The sequence below is a fragment of the Epinephelus fuscoguttatus genome, linkage group LG21 (genome assembly GCF_011397635.1).
Source record: "Epinephelus fuscoguttatus linkage group LG21, E.fuscoguttatus.final_Chr_v1".
In the NCBI taxonomy this organism is placed as follows: domain Eukaryota; kingdom Metazoa; phylum Chordata; class Actinopteri; order Perciformes; family Serranidae; genus Epinephelus; species Epinephelus fuscoguttatus.
The window spans coordinates 8160114-8180388 of record NC_064772.1 but is presented as its reverse complement, the minus strand read 5'-3'; the positions used below and the strand labels follow the sequence as shown (position 1 = coordinate 8180388).

Here is a 20275-nt window from a genome sequence, read left to right as displayed (position 1 = left end):
TTGCCATACCTTAGCTTTTGCTGAAACAACGCCTCTGCCTGGAGGTCTGCACAGAAAACTCCTGGCTCTCCTGACAACCACTCATAATTTAATTCAAATGTAATTTTGGGGAAAATATCCATCTTTTTGGTGTAACCCTAATGTCAGTATGTGTCAGTGTAGCGAGTGTGACAGTTGGTTAATTAACGGTTGTGTTTATATTTTTAACACCTGTGAGCAGTGATTTTACTGTTCCAAGTCCCAGTGTAATTTGGGGAAAATATCCATCTTTTTGGTGTAACCCTAATGTCAGTATGTGTCAGTGTAGCGAGTGTGACAGTTGGTTAATTAACGGTTGTGTTTATATTTTTAACACCTGTGAGCAGTGATTTTACTGTTCCAAGTCCCAGTGATGTTATACTCTATATCAGCACTCACGGAATGCTTCTCGTCCAGTCAAATTACTCGGTTGGAACTAACTGTTGTATAATTAACTTTATGTCTTAGCCAAACAGAACACTTAAAATCAACGCTATTTTACTACATTTTGTAATTTGTAGACTACTTAAGTAGCCAAACATACCCCATACGTCACATCATGTGTGGCATATCCGATGTACATGAGTTATTACCTCACCGTTTTGAGTTAGTATCCCTCAATGATGTTATCCATCGTGACTGAGAGATGAAGAGTATGGATTGTCGAAGGCGTAACTGTACTCATTCACCTCATTATTTTGACTTAGCAAGTCATTATTTTGACTTAGTATCTCATTATTTTTGACTTTGTATCTCATGATTTTTGACTTAGTATCTCATAATTTTGACTTAGTAAGTCATAATTTTGAGTTAGTATCTCATAATTTTGACTTGGCAAGTCATTATTTTGACTTAGTATCTCATTATTTTCACTTAGCAAGTCATTATTTTGACTTAGTATCTCAATATTTTGACTTAGCAAGTCATTATTTTGACTTAGTAAGTCATTATTTTTGACTTAGTATCTCATAATTTTGACTTAGTAAGTCATTATTTTTGACTTAGTATCTCATAATTTGACTTAGTATCTCATTATTTTTGACTTTGTATCTCATTATTTTGACTTAGTATCTTATAATTTTGACTTAGTAAGTCATAATTTTGACTTAGTATCTCATTATTTTGACTTAGCAAGTCATTATTTTGACTAGGTATCTCAATATTTTGACTTAGCAAGTCATAATTTTGACTTAGTATCTCATTATTTTGACTTAGCAAGTCATTATTTTGACTTAGTATCTCATTATTTTTGACTTTGTATCTCATAATTTTGACTTAGTAAGTCATAATTTTGACTTAGTATCTCATTATTTTGACTTAGTATCTCATTATTTTGACTTAGCAAGTCATTATTTTGACTTAGTAAGTCATTATTTTTGACTTAGTATCTCATAATTTTGACTTAGTAAGTCATTATTTTTGACTTAGTATCTCATAATTTGACTTAGTATCTCATTATTTTTGACTTTGTATCTCATAATTTTGACTTAGTAAGTCATAATTTTGACTTAGTATCTCATTTTGACTTAGTATCTCATTATTTTGACTTACTATCTCATTATTTTGACTTATTAGATCTTATTTTTTTCCATCAAGTGGCGGAAATGGGCTTCCATAGGTTCTCAGCCCTCCTCATTTCAGGTTCTCTGGCAATATAATGGTCATAAATAAACTGCATTACCCAGGGGGCACTGGGGACACTACATGACATTCACCAGTTCTCATTCTCCACTGCCTGGTTTTCTCTGTCAGCGGCTAGTCTAAGTAACATTTTAACGGTGGCCTGGCTCCAAAAGAACACCACCACCTGTAGTGATGAGCCTGTTCATGTACTTAAGCATCAGCAAAAGCATCTGCTGCATCCGCCAAAACCAGTTATTTAAAATAACCTGGTTCATATTGCTCAGCTGCATCTAGAAAACCACTACCCAATCACCAGAAAAATGTTGGTATTGTAGGTTTCTGCAAACCACAGACATGTTATAATTGTATGTTATTATGTAGCAGAAATTTTACATTTCTGCAATGCTGTGGTTAACGTGTGGCTTGGTTTAGGTACAAAAACCACCTGGTTATGGATAGAGAAAGATCATGTTTTGGCTTAAAATACCCAGTTTTCGTGTCACTATCCTGGCAGGAAACGCAGTGATGTCTCAGTAAAAACAACTGCATCTCATGGCACTATCCCCGCTGGGAAAACTGTGACAGGTCACCAAAAAACTCCCACGTTTGGTGATTACAAAGCAGCTGAAAACACTGCAACCTTTTTTGTTGTTTGTTGGTCCGTGGTCTGCAGCCATCCACCATCCCCTCCACCTCTTGAAGACAAATCCAGCTAATATCCTACATCACTTTAGATACACAACACATATATCTCTGTATTTTCTACAAGTGGGCTTCATGTTCAGTTGGAAGTCAAAGCCACATTTGAGATGTCATACACACTTTTATAAAAACTGACTGACTGCAGCGCAGTGCTGGACTGCACATGTGCTACTGCAGTAATTTCATTCATCTCACAGATTGATGTAGCGTAGCACGTGCAACATGTTGACTGATGTCGCACTGCTAATTTACAAACAGATTAAACAGAGGAGCAGCTCTGTGTCTCTCTGAGTGTTGCTGGAGAACTTGTGAGTGAGTGAAAGAGGCAGAGTGTGAGAGATGAGAGATGCACACTGGTGTGGCTTTTCGGAAAAAAAGGCATCATGCAACTTGACTCTATATCGATGTGAACAGTGTTTTTTAAATTTATATCTTGCTTAAAACATATCTATATATAGGCGTTATATCGCCCAGCTGTTGAATGCAGCATTAAGTATGTTCAGCCATTTAACTATTGTTTGCCAAGATGTTTGTGTTCTTTCTGGTTCATCACACTCCTTTAATGTGAAAAATGTTGTTTTTTGCTAAAATGAACGTTGACCAAAAGTCCCATCTGTGCACTGACACAGCAAGGATAACTGTACTTAATTTTGAGGGACAATTTAAAGGAGGCTCTGCACAAAATCTGGATTACTTTGCATCTTCTTTTTAAACATTTCCTAAGCAGTGACCACAAGCTACTACGCTCAGTTTACATCCTTTTTTGGAGAAATCTCAGAGGATATCTTAAAATAAGTACATAAGAAAAATAAGGTTTTTTTTCTAAGTCATTTTGCTGAGCTGGTCCCTTAAAGATCCAAGAAGCTGGTCCTCCTGAGAGCAGAAACACATGCAAACACAACGAGGATATGATGAAGGAAAAAGGCTAACTTCCTGGTGGTCTGAGTAGGGAGAGAGGAGCTGAGCTGAGCAATCAGCTGGAGGTCAGAGATCTGTCAGCCAAAATCTGTCCTCATCTTCCTCTCTCTCCTAACATCTGATCTCCTCTCTCACCCTGACCTTCCTCTGCTTTTAATCTGATCATCAGGGTGATTAAAATGAGCTTACACTTTTTGGTTCGCAAATTCATAGCTCCTGTGAGTCTGGTTTAATTTAGTAATTTTAAAGTCAGTCTATAAGTGTTGTGTGTATTTTGAAAGTTATTTTATCACTGTTACAAGTTACACGCGGCCCTGTTTTTTTTTTTCTTCTGTTTGTTTGATTTTACAAAACTTAGCCAGCTCATTTATTTTGAGAGAACGATTCATTTGCTTATTATTTTGTTTTAAGCTCACCGCTCTGCTTGCCTGTTGTCACATTTTCACATCTAAAAGCCTCATTTTTAAAGGACATGTTCACATATTTAAAAGTCTGTCTTGAAACTATAGTCTGGCACCATAACCATTCCTCCTGTTAGTGATGAGTCTTAAGTCTTAAGTTTAAGGTTCAGTATGTAGGATTTAGGGGGATATATTGGCAGACATATGAATATAATATCATAAGTATATTTTCTTAAGTATTTAATCACCTAAAAAAAATCATTGTGTTTTCATGACTTTCATGACGAGCTGTTACATCTACATAGGGAGTAAGTCCTCATCTACAGTAGCCCAGAGCAGACAAACCAAACACTATCTCTAGATTGGACAGTCATATTATCTTGTCTCCCACTGTAGTAGAGTTAGTTAGCTTATTTGTGTCATGAAACTACTTTGTTCAGTGTTTTTACCAGTTTAAATCAGTGGGTCCATTTGTTTTAGAGAGGAGGAGACCTCTGCAGATATTTAGGCTCCTGATAAAAACCTCCTCCTCCTGAATATCTGCATCAGAAATAAGGTGAGCATACATTAGCAGGTGCTGGGCAAGCAGTTGGTTTGCAAGGAGCCAAAAAGTGCAGAAGAAACACTGCTTCGTAACATGAAACTACTCTTTTCTGTTTTAGAAGTTTAAATTAACGGGTCTGTTTGTTTTGGAGAGGAAGAGACCTCTGTGGATAATTCAGCTCCCGGGAAAAACCTGAACATCTGGAATGGTGCCAGACCTAGCACATTCAGCACCCTAGGCAAGCTTTCCTGGGCAATTTTAATCACCGGGTCCATTTGTTTTGGAGAGGAAGAGACCTCTGTGGATAATTCAGCTCCTGGTAAAACCTCCTGGACAATAAGCACTGAAGGAATTATAACCAGGAGAAGTTTCAGCTGGTTGCAATCTGCAATCCTCACCACTAGATGCCATTAAATCCCTTGAATCTCACACACTGGACCTTTAAGCATCAGTTTGTATGTTAAGATCTGGTTTGAGGTCTTTCCAAATTTTTCCTGTCCTTTTTATTTTTGCTAGTTTGCTTTTTGTTGGATTGTTGATTGTTTTTTAATTGTTATATCTTATAACGCTGTTTCTAGTATTGTTCAGTTTTCCATTTGTCTCATGAATGTTTGTTTTGGGACCCGCTTGAAAATGGGATGACACATCTCAAGGGGTTTATCCTAGTACAACATACATACAACATGCATGGACATGTAAAAATTGAAATTAATTCAAAGTCCTGTGACCTGATTAAAGTTTAGGTGAAATCTAGTGTGTGAAAGCAGTAACATTTAGATGTAGAGCAGTTTTAAAGAGGATCTGAAGGTTCTTCTCATTGACTTACATTAAAGAAGTTTGTTTAAAAAAGTGCATAATATTTTGAAAAGCACAAGAGGTAGAAAAAACAAATACCCTTACTGAGCAGAACATTGGGATGTCTGAATGGTCTGTGTAGCCCGAAGTATAGGTCTACTGGATTAGATATCAACCAGGATACTAAAGCTGGAACATCAGTGTGAATGTCAGCATATGTCTATACTGTACTACATGTAGCAATGTAAAGATAGTATGAGTAAATGTGATGTTTGAAACAAGAATGTTTCTTTTTCGTTTTTTAATTTTGCCTGCGGGCGGCACAGTGGTGTGGTGGTTAGCACTGTTGCCTCACAGCAAGAGGGTTGCCGGTTCGATCCCGGGTGTGGGAGCCCTTCTGTGTGGAGTTTGCATGTTCTCCCCGTGTCAGCGTGGGTTCTCTCCGGGCACTCCGGCTTCCTCCCACAGTCCAAAGACATGCAGATTGGGGACTAGGTTAATTTGTCTGTAGGTGTGAATGGTTGTTTGTCTCTATGTGTCAGCCCTGTGATAGTCTGGCGACCTGTCCAGGGTGTACCCTGCCTCTCACCCGATGTCAGCTGGGATAGACTCCAGCCCCCCCGCGACCCTCAAGAGGATGAAGCGGTTAGAAGATGAATGAATGAATGAATTTTGCCTGCGAGAACAGACTTCATTTCTTATCATGGACTCCTAATTGAAGCAGGAGCTCAGGAGAACTGACGTCGACCACACTGACACCTGCTCCTAATAATCTCATACTGACATGACCTGACATGACCTCAGTTATCTGTCTGCACTGAAGACAAGTTATCTTTCTGCACTGAAGACAAGTTTCACCAAAAATGCTCACTGAAACCAGTCTGTGGTTAGCTTTTTAAAAATCAGATTAATCTGCTGTTTAAAAACTGGGTCTGTGGTTTTGCTACGTGCTGTCAAACAAAGTATTCAAAGTGGGTCAAAAGAGAGATATGATCCTGTTACGCCTTGACACCGTGTCAACTGATAACAGAGCCTGTGATATGCTCTAAAAAGCACTCTCTGCTCTGCTGCGTGGGACTTCACATGTGCACTTGTCTTCATCGAGAATATAAAAGGAAACCGTTGTGGTATTTAATGGCGTTTTGCCTGAACCTTTTAAGCAGCATTTTTAATGCTTTAAAGTGAGTTTGTGGTCATTTAACCTAAATCATAATTCTCTGATGATAACTGGATTAGTATTGGTCTAAACTTTGTTTCTCATCACAGCTTGTCCAAAAAAAAGATGATTTCTCCCTGGAATGTTTCAAACTGTATCATTTGTTAGAGGCCTGGAATAATGTAAGAGTCTAAACTGGGTTTCTGATGATTTAACAGGATTTAAAATGGTCTAAATTGGGTTTCTGGTCATTTAACTGGATCAGTAATGCTCTAAACTGAGTTTCTGCGGATTTAAATAGATTGTTATTGGTATAAACTGGGTTTGTGATGATTTAACTTGATTTAAAAAAAAAAAAAGGGTTTAGGATGATTTAAATGGATTTGTAATGCTCTAAATTGGGTTTCTAAAATTAAACTGAATTTGCGAGGATCTAAACTGTGTTTTTAATTATTTAACTGGATTTGTATTGGTCTAAGCTTTGTGTCTCAACACAACATGTCCGCAAAAAGATGATTTCTCCTTGGAATGTCTTGGTCTGTATCTTTTGTTAGAGGCCTGAAGAGGTGAAGTTATCACGTTTCACAGGAGAAGCAAATTTCCTGACCAACAGGTTGTTAATCAATGAAATAAACTTATTACTCTGCAGCCAGTAATGCTAATTGGTGCACTTAGACTTAGGGTTCATTTAGGGCAGTTTATCACAACGTTGCTTGTGTCAGACATGCAGACATGAAGCAGCCTGCAGCAGCCTCTCAGTGGAGATGAAAATGAACACACAGGGCTCTGATCAGATAATCTCCTGCACTGCACACACTCATCATCAACCGTATCCACACACACACACACACACACACACACACACACACACACACACACACACGTACAATACAAACATAACTTCACCCAGAAAGCTAACAGACACTGAACTCACCTCGTTGGGTTCATCTGTGTTGTTGGACCAGCAGGCGATGATGATGGCGGGGTAGACGTCAGACCAACCTTTTTCTGTACAGTTCCTGCTGAGGTTTCCTGAGACACACACACAGTGTTTGCTATAATTAGTAGATTCCTTAATCTATTGAAATTCATTGTCAAGTCAAAATCATTTATATAGCCTGAAATCACAGTATTTTTAGACTTATTACTTTTAAATTTGACTATTTCATCCCAATAAAACATTTACTATATACTGAAGTTAGTATTTATCCATAAGAGCTTTCTTCTCAGCAGCTTAGAAACATTAGTGTTGGAAAATAAAACCTGAAAGACATGTGGTATCTAAAGGGGAGGTGAGGTGAGGTGGTAAAATCCTGGTTCCAATCAGTTGTCTGAACAGGATTTAAACAACAAACAAGGAGCTTTGTGCCTCTTTCCACTCTTATGTCTCTGCGTCCTCATGTTAACTGTACTTCACTTCATGTCTGACATATTGTTTCAGTACTGAACGTATTATATCTCAGTGTAAATAACGTGGAAGTACAGCAGCAGCCTGGAAAAGGTCGGCCATATTGGAGGCCCTCAGCTGTTGGCAGCAGATTGTGTTTTGTCTCATTGTAAATACACTTGATTTGTGCTCCACAGCAGCGTGTTTGTTAATGAAGCTGCTGGCTGGCCAACAGTTCGCTCACTGAGCTGAAATCTCAGCAGACGAGTATGGAGGCCAAGAGGACCCAACACACTGCAAACATCTACATATTATTATTGTTATTGTTAATATTTCTTTCCTTTGTACACTGACACCTGCATAAGAGGAGACCTGCTCTAAACTGTCAACAGGTTTAAATCAAGTTTTTATATCAGTAAAAACTGACAGCCGTTTGTCTTAATGATGCTCCCATCCACAAAGAAAGGTAAACTGACCTGTAAACAATGACGTACATTATTTCAAGTTCATTTTAAAAGTTTGAATTAAATGAATTGAAATATTTTTGTTCCTGAAAGCAGGATTTTGAAGCCAGTCCACTGGGATTTGTAGATGTGTCAGGTGTTCTCATGCACTTTTAGTATGTATATTTACAAAAAGTAATTCACCAGCAATTTGTATTTAACCGTGTAATCATGAGCCAGTTATTCTTATATAACCCATACAAATATGAAGGCTGAGATTTCGTGTTAAATGCACTGATGGGAGTAAAGAAGGAAGCAGTATAAAGAGTGAAACTGCACATAAGGGAGAAGGCAGATTAGGGTGATGGATGTGTCAAACAAAGGACTTTTTCCTCAAGGAGACCGCTGTTCAGAACTGTGTGAAACTGAGTGAACTAAAGGTACTTCCTCCCAGCTTAACGTTGTGTTAAGTACATAACCTGATGACCCCCAACCATGTCTCTTAACCCAAGTCTAATTTAAGTAACTTTACACTGAGTGCATAACTTAACATTAAAGGGATAGTGCACCCCAACAACCAATCTGGGGCGCCATAAGCCTCCATTAGGTGGAATTTTGTTGCTACCCCCTCTCCCCTTGGATCTCCGTAAGGTATGTGAGGACTCTAAAACTTCACCTGGGCCTCCCTCGGCATATGGGTGAGTAGATAATGGCTGAATTTTCATGTTTGGGTGCACTATCCCTTTAAGGAGGCATCCTGACGACCCCTAACTATGTTTCTTTTTCTAAACCTATGTTACTTAACACCGATCATGATTCTTTTCCAAAACCTGACCTAACTGGTGGAGACACTAATTTGTTGGGTGCTGCTAATTCACTAGATATCAAACAAATCATTGTATCAGGACACACTGAGATGTGACATTTACCAAAAACAGCAAGCAACTGAATTAAATGGAAAATACACAAATGAACCACAAGATAAAATGTCAGATAAGATACATCAATCTGCATGTTACCCAGTGCCGTGTTTCCTGATAAAACTCTGCATATCAACTCATAATAACCAGTGACGGACTGGGACCAAAAAGAGGCCCTGGCATTTTTGACACAGAGGCCCCATGGCAGAGCATCGGCTAGCCAGGGGTGAAAAATTTTCATATTATTTTACAAAAAAATGCGCATCTTTACGTCATTTTAGATCCTTCCTTATTTGTGAAAGAACAGGCGTGGTGTCTCATATCCCCCCTCCCACATATTACTGGGTACTGTGATGGATGATTTTACACATACTAAGATAAAAAACACGACCATTGGCAGAACGTGTCAGAGCGCCACAGAGACACAGACTGTTCCACAACTACCAGAGAAACTCACACACTCACTCACTGCCTTGATGCACAGTAGAAGAGGAGATATACTGACACAGTCATTATGATAAAATAAAACAGTCATAATGATAAAATTGATTTGTGGCTTGCATGGGAACATGTGGAAAGTTAACCATATGATGAGAATGCAGAAATTCAGAACACACACCACGCAATCAACTAGTGTTGTCACGTTACCAAAATCTTTGTTTCGGTACCAATACCAATATGAATTTCGATACTTTTTGATACTCTTCAGAACTTTTCCTAAGGAAAAGTCCTTTTGGATACAAACCTTTAGAACAATAAATAGTAGGGGTGTAATGGTACCAAAAAAATCATGGTTCGGTAAGTACCTCGGTACGGACATCACGGTTTGGTTGCTCAAATGTTTCACTAAGTTGGTTTTATCTTGTGTTGTCTCCCTTTGCGAGGCAGACTTTCTCTTGGGTCGGGGCGTCGGTGGTTTAGTGGTAGAGCAGGCACCCCATGTACAAGGCTGTTGCCACAGCGGCCCGGGTTCGAGTCCAGCCTGTAGCCCTTTGCGGCATGTCATCCCCTCTCTCTCTCCCCCTTTCACACTTAACTGTCCTGTCCATTAAAGGCAAAAAATGCTACAAAAAAAAATCTAAAAAAAATAAATAAATAAAAAAAGACTTTCTCTTGGGCCAGCTGCGAATGTTGATACAGGTGTTGTCATACACACCACTTGCGCAATCTGTGCTCCAATAGGAACAAGAAAGGCGTTTGTGTGCATAAATGAGTAAAATAAATTAACTAAATTAATGAACTGAATCACTTTCAAAGTACTGGTATTTTCCAAATGCAGTATAGTACCGTTTGGAATACTCTAGTACCGTGGTACTATTTTAGTACCGGTATACCGTGCAACACTACAATCAACTCACTACAATCGCACTGGTGCAGTAGACAACAATGCACAGCACACAAGATAATAAAGCGGCAGCAGAACCCCCATAAATTCAGGCACGTTAAAAGGCCAGACTAATAACCTCGGTTAATAATACTAGCTCTATGTCTACCAAAACACGGAAATCTGAAATCAAACACCACACAACTTCATCCCAAAGGCTTAGCCTACTTCCACCATTAACCATAGGCGCCCCCTCTTGGACAGAATACAGCACAGCCAAATTTAAATCTTACACCAACCACAATGCATATTACAACAGCTTCAGCAAAACATGACAAGAGCACTGCACAGCCACAGTGCACATTTCAATAGCTCTATCAAAAGCACTAGTTACAACAGAAACAAGAAGGACCCTATGTGTTATAAGCCATAATAAATGTTACAGCAGCCACAATGCATATTACAATAGCTTCACCAAAACATGACAAGAGCACTGCACAGCTAGAACATAAAAATAAATATGTGTCTCTCAGTGTCTTCTTTTAAATCTCTTCTGAAGACTCACATTTATCGTATGGTCTTTTCTTAATTGATGGTAATTAATTAGGATCAACAGCTGTAGAAACGTGCGTACCAGCCATGAAGTTGGTGTGAGGCACCGCGCATTTCCACGGTCATTTCACTCTTGATACATCCGAACTTTGCCGTGGAAAAGGACGTAGCCACGTTTTTGTGCGTACGCACCCTTTGTACATGAGACCCCTGGGCCCTGTGACTAAGTGACTAATAGGAAGAACAACTTTTAAAATTGGTCCAGCATTGAGAGAAAATGCTGCAGCTATGTAGCAACAAAACAGGCTGCAGTGTGACCATTCAGGGTACGTTTGCACCGTCATTGTAGGTCACTAAACTTGCTTGTTTTTGCCACTGACAGGCTCAGGTTGTTTTTATAAGTGTCTGACAACATAATGGAAAGCATTCCTATGGATAGAAACCTTTTTGTTCATTTTGTTTTACCAGAAACAGCCTGAAATTGTTGTTGCCAAACCACCCAGACTCCATTTAAATGAACAGAAATTTTATCATTGTACAACACACAGCATTCAAAGTCAGCAGAAACAAAATAAAACTCACAAAAGTCATCTTGGTGCATCTTTCCACTGTTCCAACAATCACCAGCTCTGGTTTGGTTGAAATAAACCCATACACACTAAAATGACTTTATTTAAATGAAGCTCAGCGTAAGTTCAATCAGGAACACCGTTCTCACCCTTTCACATTTTCTCCATCTCACTGTCACTACTCCCTCTAATCAGCTGACTATGGGTGTTCGCTCTTCTAGTTATCCAATCACACTTGCCATGATCTCTCAGCCAATCAGGATGCCACTGCAAAATTTTAAATGTGCTCTCTCTTCTGCTGCTGTCAGCCATCACTTTCGGCAGACTCTTCACACCCTCCTCCACCCCGGTCACCTCCAGCCATTGTATCCAGAGTCCAGGACAAGCTCTCAAAGACTAATTCCTCAACTCATCCAGATCATCAGCACTTCTCTATCTTCCTCTCATCTCATCCTCACCACCTCTACTACCACCAGCATCTAGACCCCGGGGGGGTTCCCTATTCGACTATGGATTCATCACCCTCCTTAAATCAAACCATCTCTACGGGGTCTAATTGCCAAAGACTTTCCACATTCTTATTCATTTGTTCACATGTTAATAAATATTCTTTTACCATAAAAACATGTCTCTCCTGATTGAAATGGAGTCTGGTGGGTTTCTGGGCTGTTTTTGGTTAAACAAAAAGGATCTTACTCTAAACAAAAAGGTCTATTTCTGTAGGGATCCTTTCCATAAGTTGTTAGAGACTTATAATAACAATCAGAGCCTGTCAGTGGTAAAAACAAACACTTTAAGCGGACGTACACTGACAGTGCGAACATGCCCTGCCTGGTTACACTGCAGCCTGTTTCACTGCTGCCAGCTGCATCATTCTCTCTCATTTTGTGAAATGGTTGTCTCCATTGGTCACTTAGATGTAAAAAAAAATCATAGTAGTTTACACAGGGTGTATTTGTCTACTATAATGAACTTCGATGAAGGTCAGCCCCCATGCAGGTTATTCCAAAGGGTTCACTTGTGTTTGCAGTCACGTACTCAGAGAGTGACTCTTGATGTCAAGCAGGCGCTGCTCTGCTGATGACAGGCCTCATCCTTTAACTGGATGATCTAATGCTCTCCGTGTCTGCAGGGGAAGCAGGGAGAGGTGGATGAACCAATGGCCACTGACAGATGCTGCCAAGGGTATCAGGGAAAGTGGGCCAGTCCAGATGTTTTCAGCTGCCCCGCGAATAATTAGACACATTAAGTGTAGGAGCTCAAGCAGCACAGGATGGTGGGAGAGTGGGAAATAAGTTTCTGTTCTTTTAAAAATACTGACAAAAAAGTATTACAGTAATTGATGATATAAATATACATGCGTTATCATCAAATGAGATCAAAAACAAACACTTCAGGAGTCATTTTTCTTCTGAGTCAGCTCATGTTTGTCATTTTAACTTGCAATGCCCAGATGAAAAAGGCAGGGTTTTTTTTTTTTTTGTATGTCTAACAAAACTTTCCAAAGACACTTTTCAGCTGTTTTGAGTTAAAACTGAACAATTTGTGGGAGTCAGTTGAGCTAAACTTCCTGTGTGATATATATGCCTCTACAGTCCCAATGCCAAACTGAAATTACTCCCTTGTGATTGTATGCCTCCGCAAACCAGTCATGTTGCACTGACAGTTTACATCCATGTCTGTGAAAACATGGATGCTTCACAGTTCACACACATCTTCCCCCAACAGCACAGAAGATCTATACAATCAGCACAGATGCAAGGTGGACACCCAAGATTAGTGTCACCAATTCAGTATCTGACCAAATGTCTCCCCTTCTGTTCCTGAGATGTGGCGTTCAGTAATGGCTAGAAAGTGTTTCACAGAAAATTATGATGTCACAGTGAAGTTGACATTTGACCTTTTAGATATAAAATTTCATCACTCCATCAGCATATGCTATTAAACATTTGTGTGAAATTTCATCACAGTTAATGTATGAATGCTCTAGTTATGGCCAAAAACATGTTTTGCAAGGTCAAAGTGACCTGTGACCTTTGACCTTCGACTGCCAAAATCGAATCATTTCATTGTTGAGTACAAGGAAACATTTGCGCCAAATTTGAAGAAATTCCCTCTAGACATTCTTGAGATATTGCGTTCACAAGAATGGGACGGACAACCTGAAAACGTAACGCCTGCAGCTATGGCTTCCACCGGCAGAGAGGCATAAAAAGGTGCAAAAAAAACTTGAAAAGTTTGGGAGACCTGCTTGTGATTCTTCAGAAAGAAATTTACTTTCAAAAGTTCAACAGTGAGTGTCTTCAGTTTCCAAATGCTTACTGAGTGCTGTTAAAAGAACAGTTTTTCAATTTGAACATTAATTGACATTTTTTGTCTGTGAACTCTATTCAGTTGAACATATGTCAAAAAAGATTCCCATATTTTGGGGATTAGGGGTTGTATTCCTAAAAGTCCTTCTTAAGTCTGTTCTTAACTAAATGATTTTAACAAGCCCCAACACTTGTCTATTTATGTTACATTTTCAGATATATATATTCTTATGAGGACAGAGGAAAGAGACTGCATCACTTTTAGTTTCCAGCTCTGGTTCAGATACAGAGAGAGCAATGGATGGCAGAGGGTGAGGAAGGTTAAGACTGCAGGGTAAGGAGGGGCTGATGGGAGAGGAAAGGGAAGCAGGAGGAAGCAGAGAGGAGGTGGAGTGGAGGGATGAAAGACCTGCTGGCCTGTAGGCTAGCGTGCAAAGATGATGGAGGATCAAAGGTAGAGGGACAAGAAGCAATCAACATGATGGATGAAACAGAATGAGTGGACTGAAAGACACGAGTTTGTAAAATGAGCTGTGAAAGGAAACAGCTGGAGGAGGTCGCGGCAGTCGATACTGAGCTGGTTCAGTCCAGGACAGGCGAACTGCAGCGTTTAGGTTCAGTGAGTATGTGAACCTTAAACATCTGTACCGTACTGAAAGTTCCATGATCAAATATCAATATTTTTGAAATGAATTTGAAATGAATCTAAAAATGGAAAAAAATGGCATTGGCAATGGCACACATTTCTACAAGCCAAAGATACCGTACATCTGTACATTATTATGTAACTGATGCATTTTATTGTGTTTCTTTATGTTTTAATAATACAGTGGATGTGTTTAGGCACAGACATGTCTTGGCTATGGTCAGCAAAAGATCATGTTCTGGCTTAAAATACCCACTTCTGGTGGCACTATCTCAGCAGAAAAAGCAACAATGTTTCGTCTCGGCAGGAAACACAGCAACAGGTTGCTATAAATCTTGCACAATTAAAGGCTGAAAAGCCGCTGGAGACACAGTGATGACTCACTATGAAACACTTGGTTTTGTTGTTGGTCTTTAACAGTGGTCTGCAGCTTGGCCAAGGTGATACACCATCCACCATCCCCTCCACCTCCACATGACAGTCAGCTCACATACTACATCACTTTAGAAATGTTGATATGACACTTATGAAATGTAGAAATATAACTATTTGTGGTTTTCAGAAATGTACAATACCAACATTTTATTCTGGCAAAAGGACTGCTTTCTACAACAAAAACTATGACAGAGAATATTCATTATTCGTAACCGCCTATCCTGGTACAGGGTTGCGGGGGGGCTGGAACCTATCCCTGGTGACATTGGGCGAGAGACACAGACCCTGGACAGGTCGCCAAACTACCACAGGGCTGACACAAAGAGACAGACAATCATTCACGCTCACATTTACACCTACAGACAATTTAGAGTCACCAATTTACTTGCATTCATTTGGACTGTGGGAGGAAGCTGGAGAACTGAGAGAAAACCCACACTGACACAGGGAGAACATGCAAACTCCACACAAAAAGGCCCCATACAGCTGGTGGATTAGAACCTGGAACTTCCCTGCTGTGAGGCGTCAGTGCTAACGACCGCACCACCGTGCCACCCTCAACAAAAAAACAACCAACAAAATCAATAAAAACTGTTTAAACGCTTAATAGAGAGGTACATCTAAAAACAACAACTATGGTGAAATGTGTCATTTTTTTCATCGACAAATAAAAACTAAATGATAATGCTGAATGAATGGACAACAAAGACAATGACAGCTGTAGCCTCAAAACGTGTGAAAAATCAAAAATGCATGACAAAAATTAAAATGTCTTTAATCTTTGATGACTAAAACTTAAAAAATGATTATAATAAAATTTAATCAAAACTAATGAACATTTTCATCAAAGACTAAAACTAAATCTAAATTAGGTGCCAGGATTAACACTGGACTGAAAACATCAGACTGTTCACTAAGCGAGTTTCTTTTAACCATGACTGCAATCGCTTCACAGCTTTAACCACCTGTTCATTATTGTAACTATGACGACAAAGGTCTCCTTATCCTTACAAAACATTTATTTTGACCCAATCCACGATCCTTCCCTAAACCTAACCAAGTCATCTTTGGACACTGACGCTACAAACGTGATCATATAGAATATAATACATTACTGCAGATGAAACTACCCAGCAGTATATAAAGGAATTAAAATAAGTACAACCTTAAACATCTACAGCAGTAAAATGCAACACACACATTACTGCAGCAGGAATATTAATCCAGAAACATCAGATACAAGAAGAAAACATTGACAGCAAACAGTTTACTGTACAATGATTACTTTTACTGTACCACTCTACACTTTTATTTAAGTAAGGCTGAGAATGCAGGGCTTTTACTTGTAGTGGAGTGTATTTTAGTGTGGTATTAGGACTTTTACTAAATGATCTTAACACTTTTTCCCCCACTGCCTCACACACAAAGCAAGATGGACACTTTTTACAGTGTTACAACATTTTTGTAATGTTGTGTCAAAACAAACCTCGATGCTTTAAACCACTCCTAATTAATTCCAGGAGAAGAAGTCTCGGACAATAACAGCAGCGCAACTTTCCCACAAATCCTATTTTAAAATTGTTCCCTGACAATCCCAAACACTTGAAACTGCCTAATGTTCCCAGACACAGATACACATGTTGGATATTCCCTGACAGCCCATGTATGACCATTTCCATCAGACATGACACACACACACACACACACATTGGAGGTATAAATCAGACTGCTCATGACTTCCTGTTTGGCTCCTTGTTTGAAACTCACTGATCTTGTGCCTGCCGCTGAACCAACAGTCAGGACACATAAATCAACATAAAAGCACTCTCCTCCTCTGAAGTTTAGACATTTGGCTCTGATGTACTGACAGGAGGGAACAGAAAATTCTTCATTGAACATCTTACTTACTTATGTTACATTGTTTTTTTAAGGGGTAAAATGAAAATGTTATAAAAATGTTATACTTTAAGGATTGCAGTGCAACTCTAAATGTTATTGACACTTAGTCTGCTATTACAGGAATACTGTAGGCTTTAATATCTTGATTTAAGGTGCATTTTAAAACAAATCCTGTAATTTTAAGGCAAAATTTTAAAGCACTAAATCAGATATAAGACTTTGTGATAAGGTAATGGAATGATTAAAGCTTTTTTTGTGGATGTTTGTCCTTTTGTAAGCTGGTTTTGCACCTCTAACCACTTTAAAATTATTTTTAATGCATGACAGTATTTTTTTTTAGCAAAAACTGAACAATAATTTTGCTTCACCATTTTGGTTAAAACTCGTCCACTCACTGAATTCTTGAAGTTCTGCAGTTTTCAACTATATATTTTCTTGCAATTTTTTTTGGTCGACCAAAGATAAATATTTAATATTATCAATTTACTGTGTTCTTTGTGTAACTTAACTTAACTGAAGAAAAAGTACAAAAGTATTTGCATCAGATTTTACTCAAACGCCCAGTGTGTAGGATTCAGGGGGACATATTGGCAGAAATAGAATATAATTTAATAAGTATGTATTCTTTTCTTTAGTGTATAATCACCTAAAAAATAAGAACTTTTGTGTTTTTGTTACTTCAGAATAAGCCGTTTGTATCTGCAAATGGAGCGGGTCCTCATCTATGGAGATCACTAGGTTGCACCACTATATTTCTACACTGGCTTTAGATAGGGACATCCACATATTCCCAGCCTGTTCTTATTTTGAAGTTGCCAAATACTTCCACTGGGGTTGCTATTTTCTATGTCAGACAACACTGATAAGAGGTCATTCTTTTGCAGCAGTACAATACACTGCTAGGTGGGGTCAGTTCACAACCCCACAGGACAGCATCAGTTTGAGATGCCATTGAACAACAACTTAATTAAAAGTACTGAAAAGTCCCTGGAGGGGTGGTGAATGGGTCCATCAAATACCAGAATGGTACCACAATGGGGTTTTTTCTAAACCCAACTATGTGCCTCTGTTGCACAATGAGATAAGCATAAATACGCAGTGTTTTACCGACGTTGTCAGTTTATTTTGATAAGATAGTATGCATCTAATGAGCAGAAACTGTGAACACTGAAGTGTATTTTGAAAGCAATGCATGTAAGAGGTGTAAAGTGACACAACGTCCCAGAACGTCAACAACAAACATATCCAGGATACACAGTTACATGTAGAAGTAAAAGTCAACTGACCAAGTGGAGATTTATGATGAGTTGGGAGTGAGAATGTATTGGTTTACACGTCAGCCACTGTAGTTAGAAGCCCATCTGAAATGAGCATCATTGTTAAACACTTTTGTTTTGGAGAAGAGGAGACCTCTGTGGATAATTTAGCTCCTGGTGAAAACTCCTGAGCTGGATCAGAAAAAGGGTGAGCGCACGTCAGCAGATGCCGGATGAGCAGCTTGTCTCTAACGTGGCAAACAGCATCAGAGAAACACTGATTTGTAACGTGAAACATCTTTTTTCAGTGTTTTGACTGGTTTTAATCACCTGGTCTGTTTGTTTTGAAAAGGAAGAGACCTCTGAATTCTAACCAGGAGAAGTTTCAACTGGTTGCAATCTACAGTCCTCACAGCTAGATCAATCCCCCTAAATCTTACAAACTTCTCCTTTAAATTACATCACAACTCTGACCCGATGATGTGTCATATTCTGTTAGTCCTTTAAGATACAATAACTGTGAATTTAACACACATATTCTGCACACACACACACACACACACACACACACATACTGTATGACTGCAGAGAGGCATGAGAAAGAACCCACAAGCTGCAAACCACACAGATAAAAAGCTCTTATATTATCACTGTACTCAAACATTCAAACACACGTGAACTTTTAGAGAAAAAAAGAGCAACTCAGCGTTGTATGTACACGACTCTGGAGTACTTGGCTTGAGAAGTAAATAAATGATTGATAGCGAGTGTGTTGCAACACAGGCTGAAACGCCGTCCAGACACACCCTTCTGTCCACATAGCTGACCTCAGTCAATGCATATACGCACACACACACACACACACACACACACAGACATTTGTGTGTGTGTGTGTGTGTGTGTGTGTGTGTGTATGAGATTTGACTTTTTGTTCCTGCAAATGCCAAAACTGTTAGTAATCATAAAACTTTCCATCCTGAGTTTATTTCACTTAAGAGCTGAATTCCAAATAATTCCCTGTGTGTGTGTGTGTGTGTGTGTGTGTGTGTGTGTGTGTGTGTGTGTGTGTGTGTGTGTGTGTGCGCATGCGTGTGCGTGTGCATGCGCACACGCATGTGTTTATACCTGTGCTCACAGGCGTCTGTTGCTGCAGTTGTGTCTGGCACTCTCTCCAGGCTCTCTGAATCTCCCAGTGGAATTGGCAGTGAGGAAACTTTCCATTAACCTGTCGGGATGAGAGGAAATAAATATTATGAATATTATCTCCTATGTGAACAAACCTGCTGCGTCAGTCAAAAGTTCAGGCTCTGGCTCTCCATGTCTCGGCCCTGAACGCTGGTGTTTGATGAACGTGCTTCAGTTTGCTGGACAAAAGTTCATGTTTCTGCAACTTCCTCCAGGAAGCTTTAGGGAGGAAATTTAAGATAAGTCGTACCTTCAGAATACAATCAGAAATGCACTCCATGTGCTTGTTTTATTCCCTCATTGTAGTATTTTGTACCACTGCTTTACTTAAGTTTGTCCCATAAATTAATGTGTACCATGTAGCCATCAAGCCTGTGCTTCAAGTTTTTACAGTTAAAAAAAAAAAAAAATTCTTAATAGATGTCGTAGCTGCTCGTAAAGCATTTACGAAGAAATGGTGAGAGACTCCCCATCTGTTGAAAACTGGTGTGATATCATTTATTTCATTTAAAAATTGGGAAAAAGTGGAAAATGCACATTTCCCTGACATGCCCTTATTTTGTTTTAATTTGTTTATTCAGCCCTTTAATATTTTCATTTTTATTTGTTAATCTTAAATGGAAAACACCCCATGTTTTATGTTTGTGTTTTATTACTACAAAAAAGAAAGCCTTATTCTGTAAAAGTTCCTAATTCTCACTTAAGTTAAACCAAATTACGGAAAAATGTAAACAACATTTAAATAAATTAATTGATTTAATTAAGATAGAAAAAAAATAAAACTCTGAAGTTCTGCTCTTTTGCAACATTAAATTTTCTTCCATTTTTTGGTTGTCAGGCAAATTATAAAAACATATGTTTATACATAAAAAAGCAGATTTCCCCTAAACGCCCTTCTTTCGTTTAAATTTATTCATTCAGTACTTCAATATTTCTATTTTTAGTTATTTATCCTAAATAAAAAAAACACCCCACGCTCTACGTGTGTTTTACTGCTACATTGTAAAAAACAGAAAACAGTTCTGTAAAACTACGCAAGTAAGAAAAACACTGTGTGACTGTTGTTATTAAGTCAAACCAAATACAAAGAGTAACATGTCAGAAAAAGGACACAGTACTTTAACATCTCAGCCAAAACATGACATATATCTACATATCTAAGACAAATGAATTGATTAATTAAATTAAAT

At 38.8% G+C, this 20275-nt stretch overlaps 1 protein-coding gene across 1 annotated transcript in view; it reads right to left on the bottom strand.

The window, feature by feature from the left end:
• LOC125882243 (vasoactive intestinal polypeptide receptor 2-like) overlaps positions 1 to 20275 on the bottom strand; it is a 65107-nt gene that overhangs the window by 36426 nt on the left and 8406 nt on the right. Inside the window, exons 2-3 of the mRNA XM_049566016.1 lie at positions 19026 to 19125; positions 7092 to 7189 (exon numbers count right to left, since the gene is read on the bottom strand). Coding sequence (XP_049421973.1) covers positions 7092 to 7189; positions 19026 to 19125 — 198 coding nt within the window. The remainder of the gene's footprint in view (positions 1 to 7091; positions 7190 to 19025; positions 19126 to 20275) is intronic.